The sequence below is a fragment of the Nicotiana tabacum genome, chromosome 13 (assembly GCF_000715075.1).
Source record: "Nicotiana tabacum cultivar K326 chromosome 13, ASM71507v2, whole genome shotgun sequence".
Taxonomy (NCBI): Eukaryota; Viridiplantae; Streptophyta; class Magnoliopsida; order Solanales; family Solanaceae; genus Nicotiana; species Nicotiana tabacum.
The window spans coordinates 20,531,986-20,543,989 of NC_134092.1; the positions used below are offsets into that span (position 1 = coordinate 20,531,986).

The window sequence follows — 12,004 nt, forward strand, 5'->3', positions numbered from 1 at the left end:
AATTGACTTTTTAAATATTATTCAAGGTAAAATTTTAATCAATTTTAAAATCCTAAATTTTAGGTATCTAGTTTAAAGAAGGAAATATTTAATTTTAGGTATCTAGTTTAAAGAAGGAAATATTTAATAACCAAATCTCAACAAATTTCTAGCTCCTAAATATTTAAAAAATATTTAAAATGACTGTTTTATCTAGTATGAACTCTATGTTTAAAGGGTAAAAAAGGTGAACAACATTTTGCTAAGGGTATTCGTGCTTTTAATATAGTATAGATTAGATTTGGACTCATTTTAAGCTAATGTTCAATAAATTAACCCCTTCAAGATTCTGATGTTCAATAAATTAACCACTTCAAGATTTTCCGTAATTTCTGGAAATCAAACACATATCTTTTTAACAAATTAAAGAAACTTTTATCTAATGCTGAACCTAATGTAGACATATAACTCAGGATAAAGTCTTAGTCCCAAGTAATTGATATGTAGAAGTAAATCTTCTACTTTTATTATATTCAATTTTTCTCTAAGTTAGAATGAATTTTAAAAGATTAATTACTTGAAGTTGCGGTGGGATAATGAGCATCTTTCTATTCTTAATCAAAAGTATTATGTTCTAGTCCTGAAAATAAAATTATATTTGCATTAAACACTTTATTGTAAGAGAAATTTTGTGGCGCGAATGCAAATTAGTGGAACCCAAAAATTGTATGTCAAAGTAGACATTGTTTGAAAACCAAAATAAAAATAAAAAATAAAAATAAAGCCAAGTATTCCTAGTCCTAGAGTGGCGGCAGTGGAAATGCATTCTTCAGCTTAACACGCGTTTATAGCAGCAGCCGCTTGAACGTTGAATCGTCCCTTTTCTCTTCAAAAAATCCATCCATCTCATTCTCAGCTATTGGCGATGTCGCTCTAGGGTTTGAAACCCTAACCTCCTTCCTCCACTTCTCTCTCCTCGCAATTTTAGGTATCAGCTCACTCTTCTCCCATTCAATTTCCACTATTACATATAGATCTGTATTTTTCATTTTCACTTAATTCAGTTTCGCCGCTATTCTTCATTTCAGTTTAATTTTTGTGTTACATTTATAATACTGTGTTACACTGCCTATGTGAACTTGACACCTGATAGCTTATAGTGTAGTTGATTCATTTACAATATGAGGTTTTAAATTTTGTATTAACGAAGCTGCTCGTTAAACATTTCTGTTTTTTTTTCCTTTTTCGGACAGATTTTCGTTCATTATAGGTTACAATTTTGGATTTAGCAGCAGTTAAATTGTTGTTTCAGGGAAAATGGACTGCTAAAATTTTAGTACATCTTTTAAGGGTTCGAACTTCTGCCGCAGACTAAAGCTTGGTGTTTTAAGTGGAGAAGGGTAGAGTGGCGGGGTCCATTATTTACCGAACCCTGCCCTGTCCCTCAGGTGTTTCTCGGTTAACAAAACAAAGAAAAAAATGGTACTGTTAGGGCTTTGGTTTGTAGCATAAATACACTGCTGAGTTTATTAAGTTGTACTAATTAATTTTTAATGTTGATTGATTGATTGAAAGTTCCTATAATCAAAAGATATTGAGTGAATGCATGTTGTTTGCTGTTTGGCTCAAATTACTCATTATAGTTTTTCTGTCTTTTTTCTAGGTTGTTATCGATGCATGATGATTGTTGTTAAGGTTTGAATTAGGTCAAGGGTTTGTTAAAAGATTCGAAGAGTTCATTTAGATTTCAGAACTTAAATCGCAGTAATGGCGTGGTTTAGAGCTGGGTCGAGTGTAGCAAAGCTTGCTATTAGAAGGGCTCTTTCGCAGGGTGGTTCTTACGTCCCAAGAACTCGCGTTCTTCCATCACAAGGTCGACTTTTTCACACCACAGTTTTCAGGCCGAAGGCACAAGCTGCTCCTGTCCCTAGACCAGTACCACTTTCTAAGTTGACTGACAGTTTCTTAGATGGAACGAGCAGCGTCTACCTTGAGGAGCTTCAGCGAGCCTGGGAGCAAGACCCAAATAGTGTTGACGAGTCATGGGATAACTTCTTTAGGAATTTTGTTGGACAAGCTGCCACGTCGCCTGGGATTTCAGGCCAGACGATCCAAGAGAGTATGCGTCTTCTGTTGCTCGTGAGAGCTTATCAGGTCAATGGTCACATGAAAGCGAAACTGGATCCATTAGGTTTGGAAGAGAGGGAAATTCCTGATGATTTGGATCCAGCATTATATGGGTTCACTGAAGCTGATCTTGATAGAGAGTTCTTCCTTGGTGTTTGGAGGATGTCTGGATTCTTGTCTGAGAATCGTCCCGTGCAAACTTTGAGGGCAATATTAACACGGCTTGAGCAGGCTTATTGTGGAAGCATTGGCTACGAGTACATGCATATTTCTGATCGTGATAAATGTAATTGGTTGAGAGAACGGATTGAAACCCCAACATCTATGGAGTACAATCGTGAGCGGCGTGAAGTTATTCTTGACCGGCTGATGTGGAGTACACAGTTTGAGAACTTCTTGGCCACAAAGTGGATGGCAGCCAAGAGATTTGGGCTTGAAGGTTGTGAGACCTTGATTCCTGGCATGAAGGAGATGTTTGACAGGGCAGCAGATCTTGGAGTTGAGAGCATAGTTATTGGGATGCCGCATAGAGGAAGATTAAATGTTTTAGGTAATGTTGTTCGAAAGCCACTAAAGCAGATTTTCAGTGAGTTTAGCGGCGGCACAAAACCTGGGGATGAAGCTGGTTATGTGGGAACTGGTGATGTTAAGTATCACTTGGGAACTTCTTATGATCGGCCTACTAGGGGTGGGAAGAGAATTCATCTATCTTTGGTTGCAAATCCAAGCCACTTGGAAGCTGTGGATCCGGTTGTTATTGGAAAAACTAGAGCAAAGCAATATTATAGTAATGACGTGGATAGAACAAAGAACATGGGTATTTTGCTCCATGGTGATGGTAGTTTTGCAGGACAAGGTGTTGTCTATGAGACATTGCATCTGAGCGCTCTTCCAAATTACTCGACTGGTGGGACCATTCACATTGTGGTTAATAATCAAGTGGCGTTCACTACTGATCCAAGGGCTGGAAGATCATCTCAGTACTGTACTGACGTCGCAAAGGCTTTGAATGCTCCAATTTTCCATGTCAATGGTGATGATGTTGAGGCGGTTGCTCATGTGTGTGAACTTGCTGCAGAATGGCGCCAGAAATTCCACTCAGATGTTGTGGTTGATATTGTCTGTTATCGTCGTTTTGGACACAATGAAATTGATGAACCGTCCTTCACCCAGCCTAAAATGTATAAGGTTAGTTTCACTGAATTTTTTGTGTGCTTTATGCTTAACTATTGTTGAACTTAGATTTGGGGCACAAGTCACTCTGTTTACCTTTCTACTGTGAATTGTGACCAACTGCAAAAGAATCCATTTAGCTTCTGCTGGAAGCAATGGATCTTCTTATATTTTATATGACAACACTGATATCTTTATCATTTTATGTCTTGCAATAGATCATCAGAAATCATCCTTCATCGTTGGAGATCTATCAAAACAAACTCCTAAAATCCGGTCAGGTGACAAAAGATGACGTGGAAAAGATACATAACAAGATTAATAGAATACTTAATGAAGAGTTCGTTGCTAGTAAAGATTATGTCCCTCAAAAAAGAGATTGGCTTTCTGCCTTTTGGGCTGGGTTTAAGTCTCCTTCACAGCTTTCACGTGTTCGAAACACTGGGTATGCTTTTATCGGCCATTTAACTTCAAATGGTTTATTTCTAAGCTTGAATCATGAGACTCAAGATATGTGCCATTCTGCAGTGTCAAACCCGAGATCTTGAAGAATGTTGGGAAAGCAATCACAACGCTTCCAGATGATTTTAAGCCTCACAGGGCAGTGAAACGGATTTTTGATGATCGCCGAAAAATGATTGAGACAGGGGAGGGTGTTGACTGGGCAGTTGGAGAAGCACTTGCTTTTGCAACATTGCTTGTGGAAGGTAATCATGTTAGGTTGAGTGGTCAGGATGTTGAGAGAGGAACTTTCAGTCACAGACATTCTGTTCTTCATGATCAGGAGACAGGGGTACAGTACTGTCCTCTTGATCATGTTATGATGAACCAAAATGAAGAGATGTTCACCGTGAGCAACAGGTATGTTCTGATAGCTGTTTTTTTTCCTAACCCAGTTTACGAGGTTGCATTCTTGAGGTATTTTATCTTTAGTATGCCAGCTTTCGCTGGATATTTTTTTCTATTTGTTAGGATATTGAATTTCCATTTGATCTCTGCTGAATGATGCTAGTCTTCAGTGGGCAGATTCCCTCAGTCGTGTAAATATACTTCCGACTGCCTATCAGAATATGCCTATTGATCCTCGATTTTGTCAGTGAAAGCTTTTCTGTCTAAGAACTTGGATCAACTTACTGAAAAGTTCACATTTGATATCCAGCTCACTTTAGGAGCAAATATTTATTTATGTGTGTGTGTGTGTCTTACATCACTTCTCAATTCTTGGTTTCTGTTATGAGAAGCTTTCTTCTGCTGTAAAGTATGTCTTGTTTCGTCCTGATCTAGTCATTCATGTTTGTCTTACGTCCCTTCTCAAGTCTTGGTTTCTCTTATGAGAAGCTTTCTTCTGCTGTAAAGTATGCCTTGTTCCCTCTCTGAGGAACCAGGAAGTTGATACTCTTGGAGAATTATTATGTCTTTGGAGTGGGAGGCTTTTGTTATTTTTTCATGAATATGATTAGTTCCAAACTTCCAGTCCATCTGTAGAGTAACTTGTGGTTGTGGATTATTTTGTTTATCGAATGTGGTTTTTATCAACAATATCTAATATACGATCCTTAAGATCAATATATAATTCTGTATTCACTCTTATTCCTATGCAGCTCCCTTTCAGAGTTTGGTGTTCTGGGATTTGAATTGGGTTATTCAATGGAAAACCCAAATTCATTGGTACTTTGGGAAGCACAATTTGGTGATTTCGCCAATGGAGCTCAAGTAATATTTGACCAGTTTGTGAGCAGTGGAGAGGCGAAGTGGTTGCGCCAGTCTGGGTTGGTTGTGCTTTTGCCACATGGTTATGATGGCCAGGGTCCTGAGCATTCAAGTGGACGTTTGGAACGTTTCCTCCAGGTGCATAGCTATTTTTCACATTAATAGAAGCTGCATTTCTGATATTTAGGAAGTTTCTCTTTCCATTTTGGCTAAGGAGCATTTACCAAGTCATGAAATATGAATATGATATGACATGGTTGAAAGAAGAGAAAAAATACAAGAGGTTGGAACCATGTGATTCCATGCATGGGATTGTGCCTAGAAGTGTGCTAGGTTTATATAGAATATAAGGTCCAGCTTATGTATTACAGTGAAGTGAACAATTTTATTTTTCAAAAGTGTTATCTAATGGTGATGTCTTGTCTTCCTTTAGAGTCCCGCATCTTCTACTTTCAGGGTTATGAGAATGAGGTTGGTCAAATTCTCCATTGACTGGCTACATGTTGGTTAACCATTGAATCAATTGAATCTATATTTGCATGGTCCAAGATGGTTTTGGGTTCGTTTTTTTTGTTTCTTCACTTTTTTCTCCAATAAATGGGTTATGCTTATCACTAGATCTGGGAGGCATTATGAAAGTTGTGTTCCTTTGATTGCTTCAACAAAGTATGATTACCTTTGTTTTTTGCTCAACCTAATGAGATGATTTTCCATGGCAGATGAGTGATGACAACCCATTTGTTATCCCGGAGATGGAACCTACACTACGAAAGCAGATTCAGGAATGTAATTGGCAGGTGGTTAATGTAACAACTCCTGCAAATTATTTCCATGTTTTGCGGCGTCAAGTAAGTGCCACTCTTGAGCTTGTTAATAATTTTAAACTTTTGCGCCTTTTATTTTCTCATGTGTAGTTCCTCCTCAGATTCACAGAGATTTCCGTAAGCCTCTCATTGTGATGGCCCCAAAGAACTTGCTTCGTCACAAAGAGTGCAAGTCAAATCTATCTGAGTTCGACGATGTCCAAGGCCACCCAGGTTTCGACAAACAAGGTACCAGGTTTAAGCGCCTGATAAAAGATCAGAATGACCACTCAGATCTTGAAGAGGGTATCGGGCGGCTGGTCCTTTGCTCAGGAAAGGTGTGTAACATACTTCTTTCATTTGATCTGATTCCAATTTTATCTATTATGTTTATCCTAGGTTTGTGCCATGCAATTTTAAACACATTACTGATGAAGGATTAGTTAAAAGCACCTCTTTCCTCTCTCACTATGCAGATATAAACATCTTTAGATGGCAAGTAGCATATTAGGCCAAAAAACACAATATATTCAAAAACATGATAAAAACCAAATAAGGTTCAATGTATCAAAGCTCGAATTCTGGTTATCACTAGCGGAGTCGCCAGAGTTGTGACACCCCTTTTATACCCCCAACCCCGTTACAAAGGTTAAGTTAAAAGAGTTTTTCCAATTAAAGTGATGTTTTGGATGGGGATCATTTTATTTATCTTGGATTACACTGTTCTTTTCTCCCCACAAGTTTGTAGAGCTAAATTATTTTTTCATGCCTCTTCACAGATCTATTATGAGCTTGACGAGGAAAGAAAGAAAGCCGATGGGAAAGATGTTGCTATCTGTCGGGTGGAACAGCTTTGTCCTTTCCCATACGACCTTATCCAGCGTGAATTGAAGCGATATCCAAGTATGACCTCTGAAATATTTGGGCTACCTATTGCTCATGAAATTAAATGAAAATCTATTTGTGTATGTTTATCCAGAAATTGCATTTTCATATCTTAGATGAAAACACACAGCATGCCAAACCAGCATCCCTGAAAATGACTGCATGCATACCTCTGTGCCAGGACTTTCTCATATGGAGAAAGAGAAACCAAATGTCATTTGACCTTCTGTTAGAGTTAGTAATGCGTTGGCACTAAAATCTGGTGATAACTAATTCAAACTTTTTCATATTTTCAGATGCAGAGATAGTTTGGTGCCAAGAGGAGCCGATGAACATGGGTGCTTTCCATTACATTGCACCACGCCTTTGTACTGCCATGAAGTCACTAGGCAGAGGTAACATGGATGACATCAAGTATGTCGGTCGTGCTCCTTCTGCCGCCACAGCCACTGGGTTCTACCAAGTTCATGTGAAAGAGCAGTCTGAGCTTGTGCAGAAAGCCTTGCAGCGTGATCCCGTTAACAATCCGTTCTGAAGCTGAAGCGTTCACGTATCCATATAGCACTAGCCTCCAAAACTGATGCGACAATAGAATGTTTACTTTTCTCTGTGCCTGGTAATGAGAGTTTCAGTTGTTTGGAAATAAGGCCGTTTTGTTTGTGCTTCTTTTCAGTTGGTTAAACAATTTTACTGATGCTTTCACATGTATACGTTTTCAGTTAGTAACAATTTTGATCAGTAAACTCACGGCTCCATCCTAGTTCTTTCTTTCCTTTGAAGGTACTTGATCTCGTCTCTTTTTCCCTTCAGACAAACGGCTTCCTGGGTTGTGCGCGCGTGTTTTTATGTCCCGCCCTCTTTGAGATATCCACTAAATAAAGGGAAAAAGCCAAAACTAAAAAAAGTTGGTGGGTGGGTGGATTGATAGGGTTGTACATAAGAATCATATTTCATATGAAATGATTCGTATATTCACAAAAATAGAGAAAAACAAAAACGAAAAAAAGAGATGGTGGGATTGCCCCCCTCCGGGGGGTGGGGGGTACTTAAGAATGTCCCAAATTCAATAAGTAAATAGATAGAAAAAAACTAAGAAAGTACGTAGTAAGAGAAAATGTTTAGTGGTGAAAAGTTCCCACATTGGCTGAGGCGGAAGAAAGCAAGGAGCTGGAGTACTATAAATATATGAGAGGGAACAACAAACAACATACTTACCTAGACGGGGTCAATGGGCGATCAAGAAAACCCCTGGCCTAGGTTGGTGACCTCCATTGCACTTTGGAGGGGTGCCTATTTAAGTTCGACCCAAGAGGTTGAACCTATGTTATAATTTGTGGCAGCGGGGGCCTGTTCGTGCGGATATCAAAATCTTTGATCTTAGGCTTGTATTGTGTTTTGGGCCAATGAAAGATGAGATAATTGATCACATATCTTCTGAACAAATAAAAATAGTATTAGGTGGTATCTAAAATGTAGATTTTGATTTACTTTCATTTTTAGATCAAGATGACAATTTGTTCTGGGTCGAAACTATAAATTGCAGGAAACTAAATTTTAGCCAAATGAATTGCAACTGTAAAACCTAACAGGATTTAGAACAAAATCCGAAACTGGTTCAGAATAATGGGAAAAATAATCAAATAGGATTAATACCTACTCGTATTCATTGCTCCGCGATTCAACTAAGAGATTATATTGATAAATATGTTTTGGTAATTACCCTACTATAAGTGAATGACACATTCAGCCCCTCTTTGGATGGAGAAGTAGTTTTTTTTAGAGATTTCAAATTACAAACCCTCGCCTATTGTGCTCCAATTCCAGACGCCAGTGCTTCTCTTTCGGGCCCAGTGGTTAACATGGCAAGGGAGTACATTAACCGATGGAGTATATGATTCAAGTGAACCTAACATTTTGGTAAAAACGAGTTCGGTAGAATCCTTTAGTTTTGGCTTTAAACATTTATATTTTTATTAAAAATTTATTTAATATGTATAAATAATTTATCCAGAACGTAGTAACCTGTCTTGTTTATAATTCGAAACCCATAAACTCAAAATTTATACTTCTCATCGGTAGATACTAAGTGTAGATATATTTGAAAAGTCACTTTTCACCAAATGTCAGCAATTATAAAATTTCAAACCCAGAATTTCAAAAGTTAATAAATTTAGTATTAAGAATCTTAGAAGTTGAACCGATTAAGTTTAAATCCTAGATTCACTACCAACTAAAAATGATCTTTGTTGGAATTTATTCATTTTATTTAATTTCTTGTATCTTGGAAAAAGTTGTACATTATTATTTACCAAGTAGATTTAGTGTCACAAGTAGTAGGTTGAAGGCTTTAGTTGAGATGATGTAGCAACATAATGGATCAGTTGGTATTTTCTAATTTTGCATGTTCATTAACTTCTCTGCCTATATAATAAGTTGAGTTTTGTTCAATTACATAATAGTTCTACAGAACTAAAGTATTGACTTCAATCAAATCATTTGCTTTCCTATACTAATTAGTTTTTCTAACCAACCGCCCCAATGATAGAGCTAGAAAGTCTCATTTTTATTATAATCTTCACAACAAAGTCAATATTCATTAAAAGTCCTACTACTATTGTGAGAAATATTAAATTATGTGTAAATATAAAAGGAAAAAATTATTCTGAAAAATGTTCAGCTGAAAGATAAGACATTGTACTTTTCATACTTCATTTTCTTTTGCCTCTTGGTACTCTCCAAAGGGAAAAAGTAACAAACTAAAATATATTCCATCCGTTTCAAAAATATTGACATTATTTCCTTGTTAGTCAATTTTAAGAAAATTGACATCTTTCAATATTTCTTTAATAAAAAGTATTTATGACCACACAAATGTTATGGCAGTTTTAAGATCACAAATTTCAACAGTTTTACGGTCACACGAATAAAATTGTGTCCTGGTCATTATTACGTAGGAAGAGCTAAGTAGAGATCATTGTCAAGTTGCTTCTTGAAGATTCAAAGCATAATAAATTTGAAAAATACAAACGTTTAATATATTGACTAAGTACTCTACTTGAGATCAACTCAATGTATCTTATCTAAGCTTTTAAAAACTAACAAAAATCTATGGCAATGACTTGTCATTTTGCTAAGGTTTGTTCTTGGCGTTATCAATATTATTAGTCAAAGCACCTACCTATTTGATGAAAAGACGAACAAAGTTTTGTCACTGAATTAAGCTAAGTTGAAACAGTGTATGTAGTCTGAAAATGATTTTGGAACATAGACACAATCTTTAATTCCTATTAATAATGTAAGGACAAAACTGTTGTACACAACTGCACGGAATAGGATTCAATTAATTTGTAAACACTGAGGGATCATCTGATTATAGGGATTAGAAAAATTATTTTTTGCTATAGAATTTAGGATTATTCTATTCCACATGTGGTTGGATTTTTGTTTTCGATATAATCAATATCAATATTATTTTATACCACAATTGTAGTATTATTTCAGATGAGATTTAATATGGATTTCTAATACCGGGATTAATAATCCTTGGATAAAAACACCTAAAATCCCCCCAAAATCGTTAATTCCCTTTTTCTTTTTTCTTGTTTACTTTTAAAAATAAAGGTAATATTGTAAGCAAAACCAGAGGCGGATCCAAGATTTAAACTCTATGGATTCAACCTTTAAGGTTCTTACCAACGAACTCATTATATCCTTAAAGTTATGGGTTCATATTCATAATTTATTGAGAATCTAGTGATTTTTTGCATATAAATTTGTACTCCACGTCGAAAGTTATGAGTTCAATTGAACTCGATGTTATAGGATTACATACGCCCCTGAGCAAAACTGTATCCAACTTAAAATTAAATACATATCTTTCGTGCATAAATGTGTACGAACCAAACAACCCTTCATAGTATAAAATATTTTCACTATCAATGCAAATTTCACTTAGATATACATTCATATAGTATATTAGGAAGACCCTTTAATATATATATATATATCCGATAGTGTAAAAAGTTAGAAAGATCTAGCAAGATAGAGTAGTATTTTTTCCTTACAACTCACCATCATGTGGATACGACTTTGTCACAGTTATCTCAAGACTTCGATTATGTATACTTATCCAAACTTGTGTTATTAAAAGGGGTTTGCCAATTAATGAAAAGCTTTTTCGAGAAATGTAATTAAGGAAAACTTTGTGGAAACAAAACAAGATTCGATAGTTGTTGATCTATTGAAGTTTTATGAGTACTTTGTGAGTGTTCTCAAACAGTTTCTTTTTTGTTTGTGGAAGGTTTTACCAAAATAAATATTTCTGGAAATATAAGGTGCATGTGAATTAAAATTTTCGTGGAATTAAGAATAGGATATTTGTTGACAAATTGTAGAAGAATATAGTCTATAATCTAGAAGGCTAATCGGGTAAAAATTTCTTCAAATAATATCTAAAATGGAAGACCACAAAATAAAAGCACAAAAATCTCGGAAATTATTGAGGGTAACTACCACTTATGTGACCTTTTATTCCCCCCTCCCAAATCTCTATGCGCGTGCACACACATACATACTTCTAATTAGGGGTGTTCGTCGGTCGATACGGTACGGTATTTAGATATTTTAGTTCGATAATTTCGATATTTTCGGTATTCGATTTCTTAAAATGCAATACCAATACCGTACCTAATTAAATTCGGTATGGTTCGGTTTTTCTCCTTTCAGTTTCGGTTTATTCGGTTTGGTAACTTCGATTTATTCGGTTTGAATATTAACTAGTGCATGGAATCATAGATGGTAACATTATAAATTAAAGTACTCAAAAGTACAAAACTAAAAATATTTGTTGACAAAAGTTTTGTCCAAAACTAGCAAATATCAACCCAGAGAGAGAAATTTTTACATAAAAGAATATATTTGATCATTAGAAATATCTTGTTACTTGCTTAGAGTTAATTGATGAACTTAGAGAAAAAAGGAAAGTAAAATTTTATATTTTTATATTTATGTTATAATTAATAATATGTGTATTGTGTAATATAATATATATTTCGGTACGGTATTGGTATTTCAGTATTTTATTTTAAAATACCAAATACCATACCTAATACCAATATTTTTTAAAACTTAAACTAAATACCATACCGAATACCAAAATATCGAATACTAAATACCAAAATTTTCGATTTCGGTAAGGTAATTCGGTATTTATCAAATTATGTACAACCCTACTTCTAATACCTATATCTTTGAATGTTTTTTGATTTTCCACCGATATTGGGTATTCATATTAGATCCAACTAATCTGGATAAGGTTCATTAAATGA

General features: G+C 35.6%; 1 protein-coding gene and 1 pseudogene across 1 annotated transcript; both read left to right on the forward strand.

The window, feature by feature from the left end:
• The first annotated feature begins 715 nt into the window (after positions 1-715).
• Positions 716-7,420, forward strand: LOC107813217 (uncharacterized). Its single transcript, XM_016638450.2, has 9 exons — positions 716-967; positions 1,643-3,294; positions 3,498-3,724; positions 3,808-4,140; positions 4,881-5,127; positions 5,709-5,837; positions 5,915-6,130; positions 6,572-6,695; positions 6,974-7,420. The coding sequence occupies exons 2-9, from the start codon at positions 1,747-1,749 to the stop codon at positions 7,210-7,212; spliced, it is 3,063 nt and encodes a 1,020-aa protein (XP_016493936.1). The 5' UTR covers positions 716-967; positions 1,643-1,746; the 3' UTR covers positions 7,213-7,420.
• A 464-nt stretch (positions 7,421-7,884) lies between these two features.
• Positions 7,885-8,028, forward strand: LOC142168481 (U1 spliceosomal RNA; annotated as a pseudogene).
• Positions 8,029-12,004: the final 3,976 nt, after the last annotated feature.

What these genes read in the sequence shown, in the direction of transcription:
- LOC107813217 (XM_016638450.2), top strand. Translation starts at nt 1,747, where the DNA reads ATGGCGTGGTTTAGAGCTGGGTCGAGTGTAGCAAAGCTTGCTATTAGA. An exon ending in GTTTGGAACGTTTCCTCCAG is followed by an intron (nt 5,128 to 5,708) that starts GTGCATAGCTAT and finishes TTTCCATGGCAG; the next exon opens with ATGAGTGATGACAACCCATT. An exon ending in TGAATTGAAGCGATATCCAA is followed by an intron (nt 6,696 to 6,973) that starts GTATGACCTCTG and finishes TCATATTTTCAG; the next exon opens with ATGCAGAGATAGTTTGGTGC.